This window comes from Odocoileus virginianus, chromosome 9 (assembly GCF_023699985.2).
Source record: "Odocoileus virginianus isolate 20LAN1187 ecotype Illinois chromosome 9, Ovbor_1.2, whole genome shotgun sequence".
NCBI classification, from domain to species: Eukaryota; Metazoa; Chordata; class Mammalia; order Artiodactyla; family Cervidae; genus Odocoileus; species Odocoileus virginianus.
In genome coordinates, this window is record NC_069682.1 from 53,954,070 (window position 1) to 53,980,923 (window position 26,854).

The following is a 26,854-nucleotide window of genomic DNA, read 5'->3' on the forward strand; positions in this document are numbered from 1 at the left end:
ACAGCTAAAATTTGAGATTGATGACATCTAATGTCGTAGGGGATATGAAGCAACCGGAACTCCCAAATACTGCTGGCAAGAACATAAACTGACCCAAAACTTTAGAAGACATCTACTAGAGTTAAGATACGTATTCCTTCTGAGCCAGGAATTCCCCTGCCAATTCCCAAACCCCAAATAGAAACAATCACAATTCCAACAGTAGAATAAACTGTGGTGTATTTATCCAATGGGATACTTACTGTACAGAGATGAAAAAGAATAAACTATCATTATATGAAATGACATAGATGAACCTCACAAAATATGAATAAAATAAGCAGATATAAAACAATATCTAGTAATTCCATTTAAATACAGTTTAAAAAACTATAGTGTTATAAGTTTATCAAAAAATATCAGTTGCTAAGAAATAACAAATGCTTACCATATGCCAAGTACCATTCTAAGTAATTTTTATGTATTTTAACTTGATTTTCACAACTCTATAATTAGAGGCAACTAATTATCCCAAATGTGCAAATTTAGTCACAAAGAGGTTAAATACTTTGCTCAAGGCCACAGAGCAACTACTACGTGTTAGACCTGGGATGTGAAGCAGCTAGACCGGCTGGAGACCTTGCAGTCTAAACGCTACATTGCCGCTCAGTGGTAGAGCTTTAATGGAAACACAGGAGGAGGAGGGCAAATGAAGCAGGGAGAGATAAGAGAATCAGAATTCCTAACTTCCCATCTCCCAAGAAAACAAGCACGAGGTAATGCCTAAAATTTTGGGGATGGGGTGGGGGAGGAGAGAAGGGATCAAGAATTAGCAGTATATGCATGTTAACAAAAAAATCTGGAGGAAAGATCAGAAAAAACCCAGCTAAAACCATCACAAAAGTAGATGCCTCTAGGGAGTGAGTCAGAGTGGACCAGGGAACTGTTAATACTTAAAAGCCTCGCTATTACAGAAAAAACCACAGACACATTACTCTGATAAAAGTAATTTTGAAAGGTTTTAATAAGATCTAAATATTTTAAAAACAATGCTATCATGTATTGAGCCCCAGTGTCCCTGGCACTTAGCTGAACATTTGAAAAGGAATATCTCATACAGAGTTTGGTGCCCGTTATTACTACGATTTTGTTGATGGGGAAACAGATTCAGAGTTAACCAGCTGGCAGGTGGCAGTGTCCACGTCTGGACCACCACTAGGGAAGATGAAGGTCTAGAAGTCATCAAAGTAACAGGGATGAAAAGATATTCAGGAGTCCTGGACAGGAGCAAGTGACTCATGCTGGCTTCAGGGAGAAGGGACAGAAGGAGGGCGATCTAGAAAGGATAATCAGGGTTCTGGCTTGAGTACCTGAGGATACGTTGGTCCTTTTCTCTACCACAAGGTCCATGGAAAGAGGAGCAGAGGGCCAGGCCTCTGATGGGGAGCTCCTGAGCTTAGTCATGGATATGCAGAGCCCCTGTATGTTTGGGAAAGGCACAGAGGAGTCGGGCAGGATGCATGAGGAAGACCTACCGGTGTGAACTCAGCAGAGGAGGAAGGGCAGGCAGAAGACTGAAGAGCATGGAAGGACACAGGGAGAGAAGGAACAACCGTGGCCTGGCCTGCTGACTGTCCAGCCTCTGGGCCGCCCGTCCAACATGCCCTGTCCCCCCTGGTACTCACTGCCCTCAACATCACCAACAGCTACCTCCACTCTTCAGAAACTTGTGTCTCTAAACTATCTTCTGAAATATAATCCACTCATTTATCAATACTGAGATGTCAGGGCATCCAAGAGCCTCACACTTTCACTGTGAGGCACCATGGGACCTGGCAGAGCCCGGGCCAGCGTCAGGCCCTGGCTACATGCTCTCGCCGGGCCTCCACACTCCTCCTTCGGAGCACAGAAAATGGCCAAAGAACTCACTTCCTGTGCTTTGGTTACACAGTATGTCTCTCTCCTTCTTAGCAGGTACCTGAGGGCAGGAGGGGCTGGTCAACTTTTCCTGAAAAGCTCTAAATAATAAATACTCTGGGCTTTGTGGGCCATGGGATCTCAGTCACAGCTATTCAACTCTGCTCTTGAGGCAGAAAGCAGTGGAGACCACATATAAATGAACAGGTATGTTGTGTCTCAGTAATGCTTTATCTTTGAATTGAGGGGTAGGCCAAAAGGCCAGGGTCTACTGAGCCCTGCTCTGAATTACCAGCACCCAGGTCAGCATCTGGCATACAGCCGGCACTGGATGAGCAAATAATGAAAGGAAACAGCCCTTGGCTTTGTCAGTGAGTTGGAAGCAGGTCCTGAGGGAAGGTGGTTTCAGCAGAGCGGAGAAGGTGGGATGGTTGGCAGAGGGCTGAAGAAGCAGTAAGCTCTTGTTCCAGAGCCCCCAGTTTGCCCAGCAGGTCTGGGGAATGGCCCTGTCTGAGGGGAGCAGGTCTGTAGGCAGGGCTGGGGAAGGAGTCAGGGTGCTCCTGAGCTCAGGCGTGCGTGGGGTTCGTCATGAAGGAGGGAGACATGTGCCAAGGACAGAGAAACAGGGACGGGTAGAGATGACGGGAAAGCCTCATCTCGCTCTTGCCTGTGAGACGTTCACCCACACTAAACAGGGAAGACAGCCGGGCTTGGGGACAGGGTGCGCGGCCAAACGGAGAGGACGGGTCGCCAGGACAGGGCCATGGACCTCCGCGTGAGCACCAGAGAGACCCCCAGCCTCCCCTCTTCTCTGGCGAGGCAGCACCTCTAACAAGCTGGCGGTGGGGTTTGGGGCGCTGACTAGTGTGAGGTGTGTCATTCCCTGAGTCAGCAGCAGGGCCTACTGCCACTTCCTGCCACTTCACTTTCCCACGCACGTAGTGACAGGCAGGTCTAGAGGAGGATGAGTTCACACATTAAACGTGCAGACACACCCAGTCTTTTCCTGGAGAACATTCAAAGTCACTTTAATGTCAGAGAGTCAGTGGTGGTTTCATCTTGATGCCTTCAAATGTGGACGTGCATGCTGTGAATTATTTTCCGATTAGACAGATTAGATTTTTAAGTGGAAACAACCAATTGGGTGAGGCTTTGCATAGCAGCTACCTAGTTTTATAACCTTAACAAGAGTATTAAAAGACACGAAACACAAAAAACACAACTTCTCACAGAGGAAGTATCAACAGTACGCTATTTAAACAGCCTGAAAAGTTCAGAGGCAAAAACCTATAGCCAGTCAATTTCACTTTTCCTATGAACCAGATACCCCCAAAAGGCTTACATTTTGATATTACTCTGTTAATTCATCATTACTACAGGAATGTGCAGGCATGGTGCTGAAATGTGTGAGAAGGGTTCAGACTCCAAACTATTTTTCAGGAAGAGTTAAAGCCGTCTAAAGTATCTTTTAGTTGACATGCTGGGGAAAAAAAAGCATTAAGACCTATATTCTTCTGCCTTATTTCAAGGTGAAATTTGCTGTTCCTATTCACAGATCGAAGGCTCTATGTATATTCTAATAAATAAAACTTTAATTCATACTTTCACCTTCAAGCTTTCACTTTTCACAAGTCAAAAGACGATTTTCCTAAAACACATCAATCCTTGCTCTACTCTTTCAAGTCCTTCTAGAGATTATGGTAATCACCGTCTCCAAATTCACTAGCTTTTAGAACGGGGATGCTTACCCTTGTAACACATCTTTGTTTCAAAGGACTTTTTAGTACACCTTTAGATGCATATTCAGTAAACATAATCTCTTACCCTATTGTTGGGTTGATGTTCGGATCAAAACTGTCTTCCACGAACCGCCACACAATACTTGATTTACCCACACCTGTATCCTGAAATACAATGAGAGAGGTGAAGAAAAAAGTTACTTGCTGACACATACCAAAAGCTGCCTTGTGCCCTAAGTTCAGGATTTTGGAAAAATCATCCTGGATAGGTGAATTTTAAAGAAACACAAAGGAGATTTTCATAAAAATTCAGTGGAGTAATTATAAGATTTCAAAATGTATTGCAGGAGAGGATATATGAGTTTACAAAAGATGTGAGGATCTTCTGAAAGACCCCAAGTTTCTGCGTAGCGTGCAAAGTGACAAACTCAATTGCTCTCTAACAAGTCTACCTTAAGAATGAACTCTTGAACTACTTCTGAGTAATTCCTGATACATCCCAGCCCCACCCAATCTGGGAAGGGGTAAGACTAGTTATTGAAATCTTTCTCAGTCTTTAAAGTAGCAACTCTGGTAAGAGAGCATCAACTTCAGAAAGTATGCTCTGAAATCGCAAAGTTGCCTTGACAAGTAAGGAAGCTAAAGCTTCAAACCAGTTTTGGGGGCTTTTTGATTTGAATGTCTCCACTCCCGCCCCAGGAAGGTAAATCTACAGTGAAGTATCAGGGGTATTCCACAAGTTCAAAAACACCAAGCAGACAGGAAAACAGACTAATGCTGCTTGTAAAACATAAAGACCTGTTACTAGTCACTTTGCAAGCCTTGGCCAACTCCTAACTAGTACCAAGGGAAACTATTTAAAGACTGCTCTTAACCCAGAAGCAATGGAAGGGCAGGGAGGACTCTTCACCCTCTGGGGGGCAGGAAGAGTCCCTGGGCACCTGGGAGGGACAAGGGTGAACCCTACCAACAGCAAATCCTTCAGGAGGGTGCGGCCAGGTGGGCGGGACGGCCCAGGGCGCCGAAGTGAGGGTCCGGGCAGGTAGGTGGTGTCCCGCACCCAGTCTGGGGGAAGGGGCGGAGGGAACGTGGGCTCGCCACGGTCTGCGGCCCGCCTGTCCTCCCGCGGCCCTCCCGGTCGGCCCGCCGCCACTCACCCCCAGCAGACACACTTTGAGCTCCCTCAGCGCCATGGCCTGGGAGCCAGGGGCGCGGGCCCGCCGCCGCCCTAAGTTGAGAAGGGAGAGGCCCGGCCCAGCACGAGCATCCCCTGGCGCCGCCGCCGCACGGCCTAGCCCCGGCCGCGGGGCGCGCAGAGGCGGCGGTCGCCCGTTCGCTGGCTCTCGGCCCGGCCCGTCCGTCGCCAGCCGCGCGGGGCCCGTCTCAGCAGCCCGGACGGTACCGCGGGTTCCCGGGCGCCACCGCCGCCGCCATCTTGGGACGCCGGCCGGGTCACCTGACCTCCCCGCCCACTTCGGCAGCCACCTTCGCCGAGAGGGCGGGGCCGGCCGGCGCAGCTAGGCTCGCGGGGAGGCCCGGGCTCGGGGGCGGGGCTGGCACTGAGGGGGCGGGACGCGAAACCACATACCCCGCCCCTATCCCTCAGGCCCCGCCCCTCGGGCGCCGGCCCCGCCTCCAGGTCATCTCAAGATGGCGGGTGAATGGGGTCCAGCTCCTGGGGCACCCCCCTCCCCTTCAGCCGGAACCACCCCAGGAGTCCCGAGGACCCCCCCCCGCCCATCCCTGAGTCCACCAGCCGCAGCCCCCTCGTAACTCCTTGTGTGTCTCTTGGTTTTCAGAGATGCCCCTGTACTTTGTGGACTTGCAGGATGACTTAGACGATTGTAAGTAACAGTTGGGGCATCCCGCCCCTCCCTGGGAACTTCTCGCAGAGTTAGGGGTGCACAGATGGTGGGTGTGGGATCTACAGGCTGAACTCTTCTTGTTGGAACCATAATAGGGGGACCCCCAGTTGCCTTGATCACTTGTGGCGGTCCCTCCTCACTGGGCGGGGCGGCCGAGGACGGGGACCCCTCCCAGCCATGGGGAGGATTTTTGTTGTTGGAAAACTTCTGACTTCCTGTTACTTTCTTTCTCTTCCTCCTCCTCCTCCTGCGTGGCCCGGGAGGGCTAGTCCTTCGTTCATCCTGGCGATTCCCGGCGGGAGGAGGCCTGGCCCCCTCTGGGGTCGGGGGTCTTCCAACCAGGGTCTCCAGTTGTTCCCCAGGACTTGTCAGAATGCTGGGGAGTTTGGGAGGTCCGGCTCTCAGTGTGGCCGGCCACAGACTCGCACAGACTTCTCCAGTATCCTGGCCACAAGCCCAGCCCTGTTTCATCCTGAGGAGCCCACTGGTACCCGCCTTTCTCGGATGGGTCTCCCTCCAGTACCTTCCTACCCTCTCCTTTAGAATCACTTTAAGGACTGATGGGTGGAGAAGATGGACTTGTTAAGGCAAGTTCGTACTGGTGGTGAATGAAGCATTTCTTTTCCATTCAGCAAACTTTTCTTGAGGACCTCCTGTTTCTGGGCCAGGCCGTGTGCCGATCCCAGAACCTACAAAGATGAACCTGAGACTGTGACGGCTCTCACAGGCCAGGGAGAGAGCCACCTTGTAAACAGATGATTACCAAACCCTGGGTGCTTGCTGATGAAGGAAGCCTGTACAAACAGTACAGTAACCGACATCAATGGGGCTTACTGTGCTCTTTCCTTTCTGCATCTACAGGTTTCCTACTAACAAGAACTGGGGTTTGCTGAAAATACCATAGGTCATGCACATTTATTTATACACATACTTTTTCAGAAATAAGTGTAATTTATACACATTATTTCTTTCAGAAGGAGGCAACTTTATTAAAGTAAAATGACCCTTGAAGGGGCCAGTGGTTAGGAGCGTGGGTTCTGGAGTCAGATGGCCAGAGGGTGAAGTCCTGAGCCACTCTTTACTGGCTGTGTGATCCTGACCAAGTCAATGTACCTCTCTGAGCTTCACTGGCTTCATCTGTAGAATGGGCATAATAATGGTCCACCTCAGAGGGCTTTAGTAGAGCTTAACTAATAAAAGGTTTAGGAACTTCTTTGGTGGTCCAGAGGCTGAGACTGTGTGCTTCTAACGCAGGTGGCCCAGGTTCAGTCCCTGGTGGGGGAACTAGATCTCACATGCCACAACTGAGAGTTTGCATGCCGTAACTCAAGATCCTGCATACTGCAATTAGAAGGTCCTGCATGCCTTGATGAAGATCAGAGATCCTGTGTGCTGCAACTTAGATCTGGCACAGCCAAATAAATATATAAAAAATAAAAGGTTTAGCACAAAGTCTTGTACGTAAGAAGCAGTAAATATTACCTGCCATTATTATTGATGTGATTATTCATAATTATTGAATACTGTGGAGCAAGGTACAATGTGGGCCATGGGTTTACAAAATGTTTCAGCCAATGGGTGTCTTTGAATGGAAGGAATGTAGCATTGCTCTTGATAAGCAATAGTAAGCTGCTGTTAAGGCACCTCTCATTCATAGATTTAATGTTAGGCCTGGCTAGGCACCTCTCATTCATAGATTTAATGTTAGGCCTGGCTGGAATAGCTGGTTTTTGGCTATTTCCGTTATCTAACAAACTACCTGAACCCTTAGTGGCTTAAATCAACAGCATAATAATTCTGTGCATTGACTGGGTGATATAGAAGCCTCATGTGTTCTCTGGAACTCTGGGGAGATGGGAGGGTTCAAAACGGCTTTCCTCACTTGGCTGTTGGCAAGGAAATCTGCTGCAACTGTAGATCAGGGCCTCAGTTCTCCAGTTGCTTCTTCCACTTGGCTAGCTTGGACTTTCCAAGAGTAGTGTAAGTGAAGTTGCTCAGTCGTGTCCAACCCTTTGCAACCCCATTGACTGTAGCCCACTAGGCTCCTCCATCCATGGTATTCTCTAGGCAAGAATACTGGAGTGGGTTGCTATTTCCTTCTCCAGGGTATCTTCCCGACTCAGGGATCGAACCCAGGTCTCCCGCATTGCAGGCAGACACTTTAACCTCTGAGCCACCAGGGAAACCCTCAAAGGGTGGTGGTGGCAGGCAATTGGATCTCCTCTGGCAGCTAGCTTCCTTTTGTCTTTTCTGTATATGTGTACAGAAAGGAATTAAATAATTCTGATTTTGGCTCTGTACATATCTTAGGTGACACTTGTAATAAAGAATGCATTCAATACTGTTTAGGAGACTGCTGAAGACTTGTCCCAGTAAGGAAGGAAACCAGCATCATGGCTCTGAACACACCCAGGCCATGGGTAGGGCCCCTCGGGGAGCCTCCCGGGGCCTCCTTATTGTGCAGAGGTGGGGCTTCAGGTTGCTGTATCTATGAAATTATAATATAATTGGTCTAATTAATAGCCATAATAGGAGGGCCTTTACCCCCCAGTAATTTATGCTGCCCTAGGTCCCACTTTACTGTGGTGGTATTTGGGAGGCATCATTACACTGTGATTACGGCAAAAACCCTGAGGTCAAGTGATCCACTTCCTGTCTTTAGCTGAGTCAGCATGAGCCGATCACTCACCTTTGTTCACTTTCTTCATCTGGAAGACCTGACAACTGGAGATGCTTCATAGGACTGATACGAGGATTAGATGAGACAGAAGACACAAAATGTTCTAGGGACTTCCTTGGTGGTTAAGACTCCAGTGGCTAAGACTCACACTCCCAAAGCAGGGGGCCTGGGTTCGATCCTTGGTCAGGGAACTAGATCTCACATCACCCAACTAAGAGTTTGCATGCTGCACCTAAAAAAAAAAAATCACACATGCCTCATCAAAGATTGAAGATTCCAAGAGGTGCAACTAAGACCCGGCAAATAAATAATTAATTAATAAAGTATTTAAAAAAAAGACATCTTAGCCCAGTGCCTGGCATAGAGTATTACATTCAATGATTATTACTGTTATTATTTTAATTGTCATCATTACAGCTAGGCATTCATATAAGATTTTCTGTTCCTGTGTTAAGGGCTGCTACTGTGTGGTAGGCAGGATTATACCTGATTTATAAATGATGAAACAGAATCAGAGAGGTTAAGTAACTTACTCATTATGGCATAGGTCATAAATGATAGAACTAGCAAAACTAGCAATCAGACTAGTTAGACTAGTCCTGATTCTTCCTCTTTTTATTCCATCACAGAGATCAATCTCACAAATATTCTTAAGCTAATGGTAGGGCACAGTTTGTCGGTTTAGGTGGGTTCTGCATCTGTTGTCCTCGGACTTTTTTTTGGTCTAAATGACGGGATAGCCGTTCCATCTAGGCTCTAAGTCTCCTTGGGCAGGGACACTGGTCTTGCTTTTTATAACCTAGTGTCCTCCATGATCTAGGTGTTCAATTAATGTCGTTACTGGTAACCAAGATGGATTACAAGGCTTGTCTGATTTATTTTGTGATTTCTTGATTAAATTGGCTCACTGCAAAAAGAAGCCTTCAGGAAAGGTTGCCATGTTTTTTCAAAATCATTTCAGTCTTTGGGCCATCGGAGCACAGAATAGACTTAATTTTAGTGAATTAGCCTGCTGAAGCTACCTAAATTCCTTCTCTTGAGAGCAAAAAGTGTGTGGGATGGCCAGACACAGTGGTCCTGGTGGTAGATTGCACGTGGAAGGTGGAGCTGGATGTGTCTCTGCCTCAAGGGCTTATAGGCCTGTCAGCGGCTGGGTTGATTAAAGCATGTGGGGGCTAAAGAGGTATAACTCCTGGTAAGGCTTGCTTGACCAATTAGAATTTAAATGTGTATTAGTGGTGGGTGAAAAAAAGTGAGGGGACTCTGTTGCAGATATAAAGAGACCTATCAACAAAATACAATATATGGTCATATTTGGATCCTTAATTGAACAAATGAGCTATAAAAAGACATCATTGAGACAGTGGGGAAAATTAAACTTGACCCAGGTATTAGATTATATTAAGAATTATTATTAATCTTGTCAGATGTGATAGTGGTGTCACAGTTTTGTTTGAAGGAGAAGGACTATTTAACAGAAGCAAATAGGCATTTGTTGGTGAAACGATATGCTGTGTGAGGTCTGCTTTTAAAATACTGCAGCAAACAATAAATAATCAACAAGTTGGAAAGAAAGATGAGTGGGAAAAATTGTAGACTATTTATACTTGTTGAAACTGGCTGGTAAGGGTGTGGGGGTTTATTATAGTATTATATTTTTGCATATACTTGAAAATTTCCTAAATGAAAAATTTTTAAAAATGAGATGAAAGTTTCATAAAGGATCAAACATCTGTATGAAGAGTTTAATGCTGGATTTCAGTTCTGAAGTCAGCCGCCATGTTATTGTAAGATACATTTAGCTTCAAAAGACAGACTTGGAGAATGTATTAGTATTTGGGGGACAGTGTATTTCTTTCCAAATGTTCAGTTTTTAAGAGGTAGCTATGAAAGAAGTTGGAAAAAGGTATACTCCTGTGATGAAGAAAACTAGGTGCCAATAAATGATGTGTGTTTCTTTGTTGGAAGTAAGATTAGCTAAGTTTGAGGAATACAGATAGACTCTTGGAATAGGAGTGGAGTATGTTCAAGCTTGAATAAAAGACACCCTCTAGAGCAGGAAGTATTCTGTTTCACCTGCCCACTTTGGTTAGGTTTGTAACAATGTGCTGCTCAAGGACCACAACCAAGAGGAGAAAATGTATTAATTTGAGCCCTAAACCAAACCATTGAACTTTTTCTCTAACTATTACATAAACTTGAATCAAAGATTGTCAAAAAAATTTTTAAGTAAAAACCTCCCTGTTGAGTGAACTAGTTTGAACAGGAACTTGAGTGTATAAACAGTTGGGAAATAGAATGAAATCTAGCCATTAGATTGTTCCCTAAATCAGAGATGGGCATTTTTTTTTTTCCCATAAAGGATCAGACAGTAAACATTTTAGACTTTGCTGGCCCGAAGTCCTAATGCAACCACTCAAGTCTGCCATTGTAACCTAGTAGCACCCACTGCTGCTGTCCCTGCTAAGTTGCTTCTGTTGCGTCCGACTCTGTGAGACCCCATAGATGGGAGCCCACCAGGCTCCTCTGTCCCTGGGATTCTCCAGGCAAGAATGCTGGAGCGGGTTGCCATTTCCTTCTCCAATGCATGCATGCATGCTAAGTCGCTTCAGTCATGTCCGTCTCTGTGCAACCCTATGGACAGCAGCCCACCAGGCTCCTCTGTCCACGGGATTCTGTAGGCAAGAACACTGGAGTGGGTTGCCATTTCTTTCTCCAAGTAGCACTCACAGATGTACATAAATGAATGGACATGGTTATTTGCTAAAAAAGTTTTATTTACAAACACAGGCAGTGGGCTGGATTTGGCCTTCTGTTCTAAATCAAACTTGATTCTATTTTTACCCCCTTTTTTTGAGGGGGTGGTTTAATTGAAGTGTAATTTACAGTGTTGTGTTAGGTTCAGGTGTCCAGCAAAGTGATTCAGTTATATGCATATATTATGTATGTATATAAATCTTTTTTATTATATATTTATTTTATATATATTCTTTTTCAGATTCTTTCCCATTATAGGCTATTGCAAGATATTGAGTACAGTTCCTTGTGTTATACAGTAGGTCCTTGTTGGTTGGTTACCTATTTTATGTATAATAGTGTGTATATGTTAATCCTGAACTCCTAATTTGTCCCTCCCCACTCCCCCTCTGGTAACCATAAGTTTGTTTTCTAGTCTGTGAGTCTGTTTCTGTTTTGTAAATAAGTTCGTTTGTGTCATTTTTTTAAGATTCCACCTGTAAGCTATATCATATGATATTTGTCTTTGTCTGAAACCCGATTTCATCCCATCAGAGCCTCAAAGTCCATCGATTAGCTGAGCCAGCCCAGAGGCTGCCTTTCTCATGGGGCTCAGTCCGAAGAGCTGACTTCTGCTGGCACAAGCCCTGCCCTGCTGGGTAGCCCTCGGAAAGCTGCAAAGGCTTCACGTCTCTCTTTTCCTGTTGGTGTTTGGGGATTAGAAGGATGCACCTATCTCCTTCCAACAGGATGAGAGTGGCAAGGAACAGAAGAGTCAGTGTGGTGGGAGCGGAGTCAGCCCTGCTTCCTGTCTGATAATTGTAATGCATTTTACTCTTGTTGTTCTGTATTTTCCATATCCTGTGAGACAAACAGATGAACATCAGAGAGTCCCTGGAATCATCTGTTTAAAAAAGAGAGCTTTATATGGCTTTCTACACCATAAATTAAGATTTTTTTTTAAAGCAGAAATTTCTGCAGCAAAGTCTAGCTAATGAAAGAGGAAGCAATTCTGAGCTTCAGAACATCACTTAGCCTTAAACTGATTGGGGAAAAAAAAATTAGAGATGAGGGCAGGTGCTTACTTTCCCTGTTTGAAAAATCATCCGGGTAACAGATGTTCCTCCAGCTCCTCCCAGGCACCAGCCTTCGGGAGGTGCTGGGGGAAGAGGGATGAAGAATCCCTGGGCTCCATCCCAGAACTGCTCCCACATAGAGGGCAGGCGAGAGTAGCGATGGCGCAGACGGGAGGTGCCGGTTGATTTGGCTCAAGCTCAGGAGGACCAGGGGCGAATGACCTCAGTGAGAACTTCTCCAATGAAGCCAAGAAGCAGAAGCCAGGCCAGAAAGTTGCGAAGGCTCCAGGGATTGAGGCAGTGTTGCCTGCAGTCCTGTAGCTCAGTGGTCATGCATTGATTACCCACTGTATTCCAGATGCTGGCTGGCCTTTGGGCATTTTGAGGAATGGTCACTGCTTTGGGGAGCTCCCAGTCTAGCAGGGAAAACAGACCCTTTCCAGAAGAAGCAGCTGGAGAGGTTGGAGGGGTTGAAGTCACTTACTTTTCTTCTTATATAGAAGAGCCCAGAACAGATTTGTGTTATTTATATCTACTCTGAGAACCTTAAGAAAAGAAAAAAAAAGATTGACTCAGCAGTTCCATGCCTGGTTATTTGCCCAACAAAATGTGAACGTATATTTTCAAAAAGTCATGGTCAGAACTTCCCTGGTGGTCCAATGGCTGAGACTCCACTCTCCCTATGTAGGGGGTCCCTGTTCAATCCCTAATCGGGGAACTAGATCCCACATGCCACAACTAAGAGTTCACATGCTGAAACCTAAGATTCTATATGCCAAAAGGACCCAGCACAGCCAAAAAAAGGAAAGAAGACAGGGTGATAGTTGCACTGTTCTTAATAGTTGAAAACTAGAACCCACCCAAATGTCCTCGTTGAGTCCAATGGATTATAAAGTGTGGGTATGTTCACATGATGGAAAACAATGCAGCTCTAAGAGTGAGTGATCTCTAGCTCCACTCAGTAATACAGATGAACATCACGTAGTGGTCGGTGAAAGAAACCATACACAAAAGGTAGAGACTGTGTGACTATTTACACAGAGCACAGAAGTGGCACGGTAGTCTCCGTGATCTGATGTAGAAGGCAGGAGAGTGTGCCCCCACCCCTCCACATGCATAAGGCAGAAAGGGGAAGGGAGCATGGCACGGTGCGGGGGGGGGAGTTTGGAGAAGCTGGAAAGATTCTTTCTTGAGCTGAGTATATTCAGTTAAAGTTTGTCATGTGGATCACTTACTGCTATCTATACACTTTCCTGAAAAGCATTGCTTTTTAAGATGGAGACACAGGGGAGAGCATAGCCATGGGGAGGAGGGGGTCAGTGCAAAGAGGAAGATGGTGGAGAGCAAGCGGGGCAGATAGGGGCAGGGCGGGACGGGTGAGACGGGCATGGAACTCGTGCACCCAAACGTGCATCCAAACTAGCACATCCTCAGAGGAGTTGTGCTTCTTTCCAGAAGGAGGAACGTGGCTCTCTTGGCAACTTGGCCAAGGTGGTTGTTAGAAAAGTGGTGTAATGTCGGCCCGCATTGCTTGATTGCCTCAAGTATCTTGAGCATCAAGAAAAATAGAGCCCCACACACATACAGGTGCTTCTCTGGTAGCACTAGTGATTAAGACCCCCCCTGCCAGTGCAGGAAACATGAGACTTGGGTTGGATCACTGAATTGGGAAGATCCCCTGGGGGAGGGCATGGCAACCCTCTCTGGTATTCTTGCCTGGAGAATCCCACGGACAGAGGAGCCTGGCGGGCTGCAGTTCATAGAGTCACAAAGAGTTGGACACGACTGAAGTGACTTAGCACACACATGCACCCACACATAACACTTACCCTAGAGGCTGTTGCTTTTCTTTTCCAACCTTTCTTCCTTTTGGAATCTGCCTCATGTCTGGGGGGTAAATCACTGCATTTTCCAGCAGGACTCCTGCACTCATTAACGCTGTGTAGACTCTGGCCCCCTCACCCTCACCTCCTCCAGTTCTATCCCCAGCTGGGTGGGTTGGCAGGAAAATCGAGATGTGTAATATCACTGTGGAGCCCATGGCAGCTGAGAGCTAAAGAGGACTTGCCTATCAGGTAACCCAAGTCAGTGTTTCCCCTTGACCGTCAGTGTAAAAGTCAGACTCATAAATAATGACCAAGTTTTGGAAGCCGTGATTAAAGCCACAAATCAAAGAGGAATTTCCATGTATGCAAGGTGTGGAAAGGCCGGTGTCTTGTGAGTTAGGTTGGTCTGTTCAGTCAACCCGTAGTGCTAGTAACAACCATCAGTAGCCCTCCAAGATTTGTGATAGAGAATATTATGCATTGGACGGATCCGCTCATACAGGAGCTAATAAATCTGTGTGGGTCTTGTTAGAGAATGGCATTTATACAGAGAAAGTTTGCCTGAGCAGCTTGCTGTTGAAATTTAGTTAAGTCAACAAGGACCTGCAGTGTGCAGGGGTCAGTCCTTCTCCCCCCTCCCCCAAAGCCAGTGAAGAATCAAGAATATTCTTTCTTTTTCAGATGGGTTGGGTTTATCTGGTCTAGCTTTTAGAAATAGTCCCAATTTAAGAATTCGCATTAGTATTTATAAGCCTGTTAGCAAGAAGGATGAAGCCACTTTAAATAATACATTAATGTATGGTTTACTCTTGTCTCCCCCCAAATCATTTAAGGCCTTGCAGAGACTTAGTTATTGTTCACTGAAGAGTGGCTAATGAGAAGCGCAAGAATTATCAATTATGTAAGTTCTACATTAATACAGTTTTCTCACTCTCTTTCCCCCCTTTTTTTAAGTGCACATTTTGCAAATAAGGCTAGATTCCTTGTCGGCCGTCATCAACCAGTCTTCTTACATTTTGAAATGGACACAGACGGGGGGGCCCGTCTGTCATGTTCTCTCAACCAGCGTCCCCGAGTGCTGTGTTAAAGAATGGAAAATTGAGATTGGGTGGCTAATTGGGCTGGCCCAGGGTGGCCTGTCTCACTGAGTCATAGTGACAAGATGGCGCATTGAATGGAGAACCCTGAATTCCCGGCATGCCTGGAGAAGGAAGGCTTAATGAAAATGCTTACTGGGGTAGTCGTGCTCTAACATCCTGCCTCCATTTCTACCCCTGTTCATGTCTGGGCCAATAAAGGTATCTCTCTGGTCATGTTTTACTGTGTTTATTTTTTCTCACCTTTCTGCTTCCAACCAGTTCTGGGGTGGCTGCTCAGCCAGGGCTTGGTGCCTTTGTGGGAAGTCTCTGACTCCCTGAGCCACTCCGAGGCAGCAACAGCCTTTCTTTTTCCCCTGCTGTGCTCTTCCCTTCATCCAGAATGGTCTCTTTCCTTTTCCCAGATCCCCCTCTCCTCCCCTGTGGTGGACTCCTACTCAATCATCAAAGCCCAACTCAAATACCCTTCTATCCTAGGGAGACACCTCCCTTCACCTCCTTCTGCAAGCAGAACCAGTCTGCCCTCTGCTTTGTTTATACCTGAACTCCATGGCTCTTGTCACAGGGGGATTGTATGTTGTTATGTGTGGGAAGGTCTTTGTTCCCTGGGGGGGCCTTTGGAGACTGGGGACAATGCCTTTGTCATCTCTGAATCTCCAGTACTCTGTTGAATTATGGTTTACTGTCATCTGAAGTCAACCACGGTGGATAGAGAAGAGGGTGTTTGCAATGGGTCTGCTGTGAACACACCTGTCTTTTGCACTAGATCCTCTAATCCTTTTCTTGATGGAAAATGATGTGTAACATTTCTTTTCTTTCCCTCTTTTTATTAGCTTGTATCTAATGTACTTTGAACCTGTAACATTGTATTTGAAGTGTTAGTTCATACTCAGCCTATTTTAAGACAGATTGGTGTCTTATGGAAAGCACTGACACGCACGCAGATGTCCACTGTGTCTTTTGGCCAGAGCAGCCTCATCCGATGTATTTTTTGCCCCAGCCTGTTTTAAAAGATGAATATACTGACAGTGTGCATTATTTTTGGTAGATAACCCTTGAGTAACCAGTTAGTGCAGAAGAGGCTATGAACCCCTTTTCCCACTCCGCCCCCCAGGTTTATAACTTCCAGAGATATAGTTAATGAGGAAAGAGTTTTGTTTGTTTGTTAGTTCTACTTAGTCACCTAGCATCAGGGTCAGAGGATAATAGTGCTGTTATAATTTGTAAATGGACCAGGACCCTCACTGAAGAGGAGCCAACCTCATCTTGGGTTGTGTGAGGTTAAGACTACTGCTTCCCAACCACTCCGGCTTTGTTTGGATGGTGGAGGTGAGCATTAAATGGCTCAGTTGCTCAGCTGGGTTTTTAAACTTGGACCGTTCCACTGGAGGGCAGGTAGCCACCACAGCTACTGGCCGATACACACCAGAGTCATGGGAACATGGACCCTGTAGTTCCGGAACCACGCGGACATGGAGATGTGCAGTGGGGGACAGGGTGCTGAGCAGAAGGTGTGGTGGGAGGGGGGCCCTCACCCCTGCCAGTCAAAGAGCAGTTGTTAGCCCTTCAGACTTTGTTAACTTTAAATTATTAGTCATTTTTGGTAAGAAATCAGTGAAGGTGAAGGTGTTAGCTGCTCAGTCGTGTCCAAGTCTGTGTAACCCGCATGGACTGTAGCCCACCAGGCTCCTCTGTCCATGGGATTCTGCAGTCAGGAATAATGGAGTGGGTTGCCATTCCCTCTCCAGGGGATCTTCCTGACCCAGCGATTGAACCTGTGTCTCCTGCATTGCAGACAGACTCTCTTCTGCCTGAGCCACCAGGAATCAGAGCCCAAGGAGTCAATGTGGTCCTTTGTAGACTTGCCAATGAATCTAACACGTGGCACAAACTTAGCAGCTGCTGCCTGAAAGTCATTGCATAGATGGCAAATGAAGCCAGTCGTGATCAGTATTGTTTTTTAAATGTTTTGCATGGGACCAAGAAGCCTTGAAAGTATTAGAGACTATTTTCTTAAGAAGTGTTTGCTTTTCCATACTATTTTAAGCTTTCATGAGTGGGGTAGGTAACTTTTTTTTTTTTTCAAATGTGAGAAAGTATAATGAAAAAATTTGAACAAATTCATACCCGACTTCATATTTCATTTCTAGCTTGAATGCTTGAGATTCCCGATGTTTCTGGGTGACCTGGACTCGTGGGGCCTCAGAATAATCAGCTGCTCCTGGTGTCACTGTGTCCATTAGACCTTTACTTCTTATTCCCGTGAACAGTTGCCAGACAGTTTGCTCTGTGGGCAGTGGCTAGAAATGTACATCCTAGAAAATTCTTTCTGAGAGCAGGAGCCATTTTGTGTGTTACTGGCACTGCCAGGAAGGCACAGCAGGCTAGCTCGACAGTTCTTTTCCATTTATCCATTTGTTCATTCAGCAGCTTCTACTGATTGCCAGCTGTGTGCCAGGCGTATCAAAGAGTCAGTGACAGATTTTTGCCCTGGGTGCAGCGGCGGGGGTGTGGGGGTGGACCCGCCGCAAGCAGTAGACGCAGGAGGAGAAAGTTCTCTGTGTCAGAAGGTGATCCAGTCCCTGAAAAAAGAGAAGTGGATCAGGGTAGGGTGGGGCATAGGTGGGAGGCGTACAGTTTCAAAATGAGGTGGTCAGGACGGACCTCAGTAAGAGGATGAGGGAGCAGAGATTTAACTAAGAAGGACGTTATCAAGAAGGACACCTTGGGAAGCAGAGCTCTGGGCGGAGGGAAGCCCCGGGCCATGTGATGACCCCCCACCAGGGAAGTGACCAGAGTCCTGGGGGATCAGCGAGGAGCTGCGTGGTTGGAGGACAGGATGTGTGGGGGCTGGGGGGCAGGAGTAGTGGGAGGTGAGGTCTGGGAGGCCAAGGGGGGCCACGGGGGCATTCCTGCTGACCTGAAGCCCCTTCTCTTATGGGATCATCCACTCAACCAGGGGCTGCCCAGGTAACGACCCCTGACACGTCTTTCTTTTTCACAGTGGTTCTCGACTAGGGACCCGTGGCAATGTCTGGAGATGTTCTTACTTTCAGAGTGGGGACAGGGTGCTCCTGGCCACCTGTGAGTTGAGGCTAGGAAGCCTGCAGGGTGTCCTGTGACGTACGGAGCAGCCCCACAACTGAGACCGACCATACCACTCCTGCCGGGGCTGAGATACCCTGCTCTGTTATTACATAGTTCATCCGCTGTTGACTGATTTTGTTTGTCTTTGAAGACTTAATTAAAAAAAAAATTAAAATGTCATCATGTGAGGGTCACGCAGTTGTGCTCGACTTTTTGCGACCCCATGGACTGTAGCCCACCAGGCTCCTCTGTCCATGGAATTCTCCAGGCAAGAATACTGGAGTGGGTAGCCATTCCCTTCTCTAGGGCATCTTCCCAACCAAGGGATCAAACCCAGGTCTCCTGCATTGCAGGCAGATTCTTTACCCTCTGAGCCACCAGGGAAGCCCTAAAATGTCATTTAGGGAAGAAGTTATTAATCCCGGTATCTGGTTAGACTGCCATCAGAGTTGGCACTGAACCTGCTGGCTATTTTCATTCCCTTTATGGGAAAGGGTTCCACATCGGCCTTGCATGTTCTTTTCAGTAAACTCTGTTGCTTTTATGGAGTAGTTAAACAATTTTAATACGTTATTTACAAGTGAATAGTAATCTCATTGATTTGGTTTCAAATAGGATTTTTGAAAAGGGCCAGGATGTTGATTCACACAAAGGAAAATGTTCACCTACATTTGGCATTTGGAATAAAAGACACTATTGTTCCCATATGAATGTGATCCTATTAGTGTGAATATTTTCCCTGGATTACACAAATCCAGTAATTTTCAGGAGTCGGTCATTTATATACCACTTTTCTTATTTCTGCTATATCTATATACCACCTGTATTTGTCTTTATATCAACTAATTTATTTTGTCTAAACACATTTTTTGAAACTTGTATGACACCTACTCTTTGTGACCCCATGGACTGTAGCCTGCCAGGCTCCTCCGTGCAGAGGATTTTCCAGGCAAGAATATTGGAGTGGGTTGCCGTTTCCTTCTCCAGGGGATCTCTCCTACCCAGAGATCAAGCCTGCGTCTCCTGCACTGCAGGTAGATTCTTTACCAACTAAGCCATCAGGGAATAAGACAGAAGTGAAACGACATGATAAAATTCTAGATAGACACAGTTGTCTGGTAAAGATCTGAGTGTGAGATCTGCTCTGTATTCGAAAGGAAGATGAGCCAGTTCAAGACAGACCAGTGTGAAAGGAAGCTTGCTTTCTTCCTTTTCTTTTTTTAAATTGTTTTTTGCCATATCGTGAGGCATGTGGGATCCTAGTTTCATGACCAAGGATTGAACTCGCACCCCCTGCATTAAGGCAGAGTCTTTTTTTTTTTTTTTTGGTCTGATAATCTCTTTATTTCTCTTTCTTTTTTTAGAAAAAGCTTTTTGTTTTATATTGGAGTATAGCCGATTGACAGTGTTGTGATAGTTTTAAGTGGACAGCAAATGGACTCAGCCATACATATGCATATACCCATTCTCCCTCAAATTCCTCTCCCATCCAGGCTGCCATATAACATTAAGCAGAGTTCCCTGTGCTATACAGTAGGACCTTGTTGGTTATCCATTTAAAAGATAGCATTGTGTACATTATAAATTCTACGACACCAAGTTATAATGTTTGGTTTGTATTGCTTTTAAACCATCATGTATATTTTGAAGAAATTAGGTGAAAGAATAGTTTTTAAAACTTTTACCCATATATATACTGTTTCCAGCACTCTAGATTCCTTCTGAAGGTAGAGTTTCCAGGTAATCCCATTCTTCTTCAGCCTACAGGACTTGAAGTGTTTCTTGTAGTCTGCATTAGCTGGCAGTGTTTAAGAGGATGTATTAAATAAATTCTTAGTGTGTGTGTTTTTTTCTGTTTCTCATCTAATGGCGTCTTTGTTTCATCTTCCTCCCTGAAGGATGTGTCACTGGATGTTGAGTTCTGGGTTGATGTTTTCTGTTTTGGTCCCTCAACAGTTTACTTCCATGGTCTTCTCCCTCCACTGTTTCTGGTTGAGGAGTCAGGAGACACCCCGACCATTACTCCTTGTATGTCATTTTTTGTTTTTTCTTGGCTCCTTTCAAGATTCTCTTTGGTTATCAGCATTTTGACTGTGATGGTCTAGCTGTAGTTTTCTGAGTACAATTGACCCTCGAAGAACTTGGATTAGAACTGTGCAGATGCATTTATAGGCAGGTTTTTCTCACTAGTAAATACTTCAGGGCTCCATGATCTGTGGCTGGTTGAATCTGTGGGTGCAGAGGAACCTCCCATTTGGAGGACAGACTCTAAGTTCTATTCGGATTAACCCCGATGTGTTCAGGGGCCAAATTGTATTTATCTTCTTGATGTTGCTGAGATCCTTGAATTTATGTCCTTATTTATTTCGTTGAATTTGGGGAATTCTTGGACATTATTTAGTCATCTTTATCCTGTTAAGTCTGCTCAGTAAATTTTTGAATTTGAGATATTGTTTCAATTTTATAATTTTATTTGGTGTCTTTTTATAGTTGACATTTCTTTGCTGAGATTTCTTGCTTTTTCAGTCATTATAGGCATATTTTCTTCTCATTTTTAAAAAAAATTGTATTTATTTGGCTGCTTCAGGTCTTAGTGGTGGCACGAGGGCTCATTCTTTAGTTGCAGCATGTGAACTCTTTAGTTGTGCCATGTGAGATCTAGCTCCCTGACCAGGGATTGAACCTGGTTCTGCTGCATATGGGAGCCCGAATCTTGACCACTGGACCACCAGGGACATCCCTAAAGGCATATTTTCTTTTAGATCCATAAGCATTTTATAATGGTTGTTTTAAAATCTTTGTAATTCCAACATCTGGATCCTTTCAGTCTGCTTTGACTTTTTTCTCTTTTAGCTAGTTTATGTTTTCTTTGTTTATTGAGTAACTTTGGATTGTACCCTGGGTCCAGTGAATAGCCTGTACTGTAAAAAAGTCCCTGGATTCTGCTATATGCCTCCAAAGAGTGTTGATTTCTTTGTTTTGTTTTATTTCATTAGGCATTCAGATTGACAGGTCCACCTGTTCCCATTTTCTCTCCAGTAGTGCAGAGTATCCCCAATCTCAGTTCGATTCCGTTAGTCTTAGCTGTGCTGGAGCTTGCCACACAAATGCATGGTTTAGGGGCCAAGCCAGAGTTTAATTCGAGAACTTCCCCTTTATGATGTTTTCCTTTCTCATTCCCCCCGCCCCCAACTCCCACCACACACACACACTTTCTGGTGGCTGTGGTTGCCCTAAACTGTACAGGTAGAAGCATAAACAATATTGGTAATATAGTGTGTGCAGTGATTCAGTAATAATAATAGTAGCTGACATTTTCAAGGTGTCTATGTGTCATATGCTATATAACTGTATCTATCTACTACTGTCTTTTAATCTACAGTACAACAGTCATCGCTGGTAGGCATCCATTTTATTAGAGCGAGAAACTGTGCATCAGAGAGGTGAGCTGTTTGGAGTATGGACCTTCTAAGAGGCAGAACTGGGTTTCAGATCAGGTATTTTGACTCATTCTCCTGTTAAGCATACATTATGCCTCTGATGTCTATTAAGTGAGAGGCCCAGGATTTAATCTTTAATTTTTTTTTCCTGTTTTCTTCAGATGGCTTTCTTGGCCATTGGTGTTCTACATGGCTTCTAAGTAAGGATTTGTTATTAATCATTCAGTTCAGGATCTGTAGTTCTTCAAATTGAATATTCACTTTTTTTTTTTCCCCATTCTGGAAGGTTGTTAGCCATTATCTCTTTGACTGTTGCCTCTTCCTATTTTCACTAATCCCTCCTGGAATTCCTCTTGGGCTTATTTTAGACCTGAGCATTCCATTGTTCATGTGCCTTAATTGCTATCCCAGATTTCCAAATCTTTAGTTCTCTGTGCGGAGTTCTGGGTGATTTGTCAGCTCAATCTTCCAGCTCACTAACTCTCTCTTGAACTGTGTCTAAACTGCTGTTTAAGCCAGCTACTGAATTTTTAATTAAATTGTCTCTATTTCTCATCTCCACTTGGTTCTTTTTCAAATGCGCCTGGTCCTCCCACCCCTCGCTCTCCTCTTTTTTCATTATGGTATCTACTTTAAAATCCTGTTCATTCTATGCATAATTATTTTGATAGTCTATTTTAGATTTTTTTTCTCATATTTCTCATCTTGGGGTGCAAGTTCTCATTCATTGTATCTGCTCTCTCTTCCTCTGGGTGGTTTGTAACCATGTATAGCTTGAAGGTTGTTTTTTTTTTAATTGCATATTTATCTTCAGCAGGAATCGTGTGATGAAGGCACATGCTTACTGGATTGTGAAAATCTCTTTAGAACAGCCTGTGTGCTTCTGCAGACACACCTGGAGTTGGAATAATTCTGGACAATGAGCCTCCCAATTGCTCAGTGAGAGAGGCTCCTACGCTCTGCAGGCCGGGTTGGTCTGGTCTCTGCTCCCATGGGTCATGTGAGGCTATGGTTTTGATTTCTCAGGAGCGACTGTCCTTTACCTTGCTCCCACCTTAACTGTCCCCTTTCCACAGCTGTCTTCTACAGGGGATTGGCTTCAAATTCACCACCCCTCTCTTTTATCCCCAGAAGTCTACTGCCTTAGACCTACCTGTGTGTAGGTCTTAAATGTTGACCGTAGGGTGTCAGCTTCTGCTGAGCAGTTGTTTCCTAGCAACACACAAATAGTTATCTTCCAGGGGGCTGCTTTGCTGGTCTCTGTGGCTGCCTCCCTTCCCCAGCCTCCTCGCACTTGCTGCTTGGTGGCTGGGAACCCGCTAGGCGGTCAGCCGCTGCCGCCCTGGGCACAAACAAGGAGACAGAGATCTTCTCTGAGGTATCCTGGAACTGGGCTGCTTCTTGTCCAGCACCTGAAAACTTTCCTTTCATTGATCCTCTCCCCCCCCCCCCCCCCCCGCCCCTGCCCCCGCCCCAGCTTTCTGCTTGTGTTAACCTGGCAGGTTTTTTTTAACCTTCCTGCTGGAAGCAAAGTCTTTTCTTTCCTTGTTTCAGTCACCTCAGAAGCTGTGACCCTTCCCTTTAGCTTTGTTGTTCTCTCAGCTTTCATCTCCATAGGTTTTTCTGCTCATCTCTTGAAAGAACACTGGGCTGGAATGCAGAACATTTAGGTTCCAAGAATCCCAGTTTTTGCTGCTGGCAGTGGGGGCCCTGAATTTTAAATGAGGGAATTTATCAAGTCATGTTCTAAGATCCCTTGCTTCTTTATGATTCCATATTATAACATTCTTTTTTTTTAAATTTAATATTTGTTTTCATTCAAGTTTCTTTTGGTGTTTCTTCATTTCAGTACTTTTTATTGAGCACCTGTTAGTTGTCAAGTGCCATACTGGGTGCTGGGGTGACAGCCCCTCCATGGAGCGTTCGGAGCTACTGGAGGATGAACACAAGCAGTCACAGAACCTGGTGCCAGCATCTTTCTGGGGATGCGGGGTCAGGACAGGAGAGCTGCAGCTCCAAGAGGGATTGCTGCCAGAGACTGACCTTCCCCCAGAGGCCAGGGAAAGTCTGTTTTGGACAGCACGGCCCAGGCTTGGGTAGGGCGTAGGGATTAAGAAGCGATAGTTTCTCAGGCAGTGGGACAAAAGCATTGAGACGAAGCCTTTGGTGCATTTGAAGAACTAAGGGAAGGCCTCAGTGGCTGAATCCCAAATCGGGAGGAGAGAGGAGCTTCTTTGAAAATTAAAAGTAAAATTAAAATTTTGGTTTCCTCTCTGGTAGTACAACATAGTTCAGCGTCTAGAGTCTGACTGAGTTCAAATTCTGACTCTGTCACTGTCTAGCTGTGTGACCTTTGGCAACTTTCTTAGCCTCGCTGAGCTTCAGTTCCCTTAACAAAACCAATATGGTATTGTCAGGGGTCAGCGAATTACTGCTCTACAGAGAGCTCTTAGCACAATTCCTGGCTTACAGGAAGTAACCAATAAGGTTTAGTTATTATCTGATATTTTATGGCTTATGGCTTTTACTTCCATGTATATAATTTGTGTAGTTTATATAGTTAGTATAGTAGAATCATTAATATTTTCTAATAACTATTCTTTTGTGGAACTAATTGCTAGGTTCTCTAGTTCTCTGATAAATAGAGTTTCCTGAAGAAAGCGTAGATATTGTCTGTTACTTTTAAAAGAGGAGTTCTTAACCCATTAAGTACACAATTGGGCCTTGGAGAATCTTTTGAAACCTGATCCTTAGGAAAAGTTGTGTTTGAAAAGAGTGTGTGTGTCTGTGAACATCATCAGGTCCCAAAACTGTCTGCTTTAAACTCAGTGTCTTGAATCCCACTCCGGGCCGAGTCTGCAGTGCTCTGTAAACGCCTGTGGGACGCAGGCTGGCATGTTCCCCCTGCTCCCCAAAATGCACTGAAAAAAGCTCATGCAAAGCACCTGTGATTGGGGGGGTGGTCCTCCCCATCAGGGATCCTGCAGAGAAATGATGGTTGTTGATGGTGTCACACACATTATTTCTGCAAACCTGTAATTCTTTAATAGAGTGCTCAGGGTCACTGTTGCACAGGGCGAATTTTTAATAGGCTCTAATTACTAGCCTAAAAGAATTAGTTCATAAAAAAATGTGATTAATGTTTCAAAGAGGGACTTTCCTGGTGGACCAGTGGTTAATACTTTGCCTGCCAACGCAGGTTGTGAGAGTTCGATCCCTGGTCAAGGGAGCTCAGATCCCCCATACCTCCCCATCAAAAAAACCAAAGCATAAAACAGAAACAGTACTATAACAAATTAAAGACTTTAGAAATGGTCCACATATAAAAATCTTCAAGAAAAATAAATGTTTCAAAGAACAGTAAGCACCTAGGCACAAACTTGTCATCTCTAGTTCTCCAGTCTGATCAGTTATTGCCTAAATTAACCATGGTTTCTCTGTCTGCCAGGTAGGAATCCCCTGCCTTTCTGCGCCAATAGTGCTTCTTCCTCAGCTGCTGCAGTACTGGGGAAGGGAAGGAAGCACCCCTGAAGCGTGGGTTCGTAGAGGTTGGTGTCCAGGCTCAAGGCCGGACCCTGAGGGGCCAGATCTCGCTGTCTTGACACACATGAACTCATTTGTTCCAGCATCCAGACAGGGCCAGGGTAGGGTGTAACACCCACCCCGTATACTAGAACACGGGAATGTAGACAGGCTGTCACTCTGGTCCCACTGCCGGTGCATGGTAGTTGGCGGATTCATTCCATTCCAGGGACGTTTGCTTCAAGAGCCCCTGAGCTCAACCACCCCGCTACATTGGAGGGAGGGGGTACCTGCCCTCAGCTGGGGGGACAGGGGGGAGTAGGCTTGAAGAGGAAGAGTCAGCATGATAGTGGGCTTCTCCTGGAGAAGGGCATGGCAACCCACTCCAGTATTCTTGCCTGGAGAATCCCCATGGACAGAGGAACCTGGCAGGCTACAGTGTATGGGGTCATAAAGAGTCAGACGCAACTGAGCAACTGAGCATACACGCATAGGCTCCTTTTTGACCAGGGTGAGCTGGAGGCACCGTTGACATTCATGTGGTGGGGGTCAGGTTGGGGGCTGCCAGGCCAGGGCTTGCTTGATGGGGATCGATGTCATGGGCTTGGAAGTTGTGTAGTGGGACTTTCAGACCGAGAGAAGATATGGTGCTATGGACCTGCCGTCAGATTCTTGCTTAGGTGTTAGACTTCTTTCTCTTTTGACTGTTTTAAACCATCATGTTTACTTAGAGCTCCATGACTGGTTTCATAGGGGCGAGTGCTTTGTGAATGAACATCCTCTGTGTCCCAGATGGCGGGGAGGGTCCCCCCCGACATGGAGGGTCCCCCCCACGGTTCCCCCGACATGGAGGGTCCCCCCCACGGTGGTAAGAGGCGACTTGACATCAGACCCGCAGCAGAGAGGGGAGGTGTCCAACCCTGCTCCACGGCTCTGGTCTCATCACCTTCTTCTGGGTTAGACACCTGCCCATGTCATCTCCCACGACTTGTCAGCAGCTTCAGCTGGAAAGACCCACGAGAGCAGAAGGCATGAGAGTGGCCATGTCTTATCCAGGTGTGACCTATCCAGTCGTGCGAACTTACGGTGTGGTCCCCTTCTTCCTCTCCAGATGAATTTGAGGACTATGGCCCTGACTGCAATGGCATGAGGGGGACAGCTTTCTTGGACATCCAGGCCAGGACAACCTGTCTCCCCTAGCTCATCTGCAAAAGTATGCTTTTTCAGCAGTCACATCTTCAACTGGTAAGCTGCACCCAGCCTCCGTGCTGTTAGGGGACCACTGGCGGCCACGTGTCTGTGACAGCTTCGCAGGAGCATGTGGAGGAGGAGGGCTACAGGCTGTTCCCTGGATGCTGGGACTCTTGTTAATAGGCTTTCCCATTAGTCTTGTCACTGTTTTGCTGACGACCTGGTAAGCCAGGAAAGATGGTGATGAAATGTAATGGGGTTTAAACAATCAGGAAGGGGGAAGCATCGGTGGGCATGCCGCTCACCTGCCTCGTGTCCTGATGGCACCAGGCTCCTGGGACCCTTGTGCTGCTTGTCCTGCACGTTCTGCTGTCACTCCTCATGATGCTGGCAGGACCCTCCCCCAGGCCCAGCCCATGCCTCTTCCCTGCAGCAGCTGACGCTGACTGTTGTATCAGAAAGCTGAGACCTGGCTTGTCAGTTCACCATCCGCCCAAACCTGTGTCTGCCAGCACTGCCCCCACCTCAGAGAGAAGGGTGTGCTCGTGTTCCTGGCATCAGCTCTGTCCCCCGGCTCCTGTCTCCTCCTTCTCACCCTTCCACCAGCCCTTTCCTTCCACTTATCTCACTCGGAACGGTCCTCTGGGCCCACCTGGGCCTCCCGCATCTTCCCTGAAGGACAGGTTCAGTCAAGGCTGG

At 46.1% G+C, this 26,854-nt stretch overlaps 1 protein-coding gene and 1 long non-coding RNA gene across 18 annotated transcripts in view; one reads left to right on the forward strand and one right to left on the reverse strand.

Annotated features, from left to right (window-relative positions):
- Positions 1–5,159, reverse strand: part of RAB22A (RAB22A, member RAS oncogene family) — a 49,670-nt gene extending 44,511 nt beyond the window's left edge. The window contains exons 1-2 of the mRNA XM_020905196.2: positions 4,793–5,159; positions 3,721–3,800 (exon numbers count right to left, since the gene is read on the reverse strand). Coding sequence (XP_020760855.1) covers positions 3,721–3,800; positions 4,793–4,828 — 116 coding nt within the window. The 5' untranslated portion in view covers positions 4,829–5,159. The remainder of the gene's footprint in view (positions 1–3,720; positions 3,801–4,792) is intronic.
- Positions 4,633–26,854, forward strand: part of LOC110145045 (uncharacterized) — a 71,573-nt gene continuing 49,351 nt past the window's right edge. For 6 of the 17 annotated variants that reach the window (XR_011489567.1, XR_011489568.1, XR_011489572.1 and 3 more), the window contains exons 1-2: positions 5,253–5,479; positions 26,076–26,209. This is a non-coding gene — a long non-coding RNA (uncharacterized lncRNA). Of the gene's footprint in view, positions 4,678–5,250; positions 5,480–26,075; positions 26,210–26,854 lie in introns of those variants that run through there. The other 11 variants (XR_011489574.1, XR_011489578.1, XR_011489571.1 and 8 more) reach the window with 9 other exon arrangements.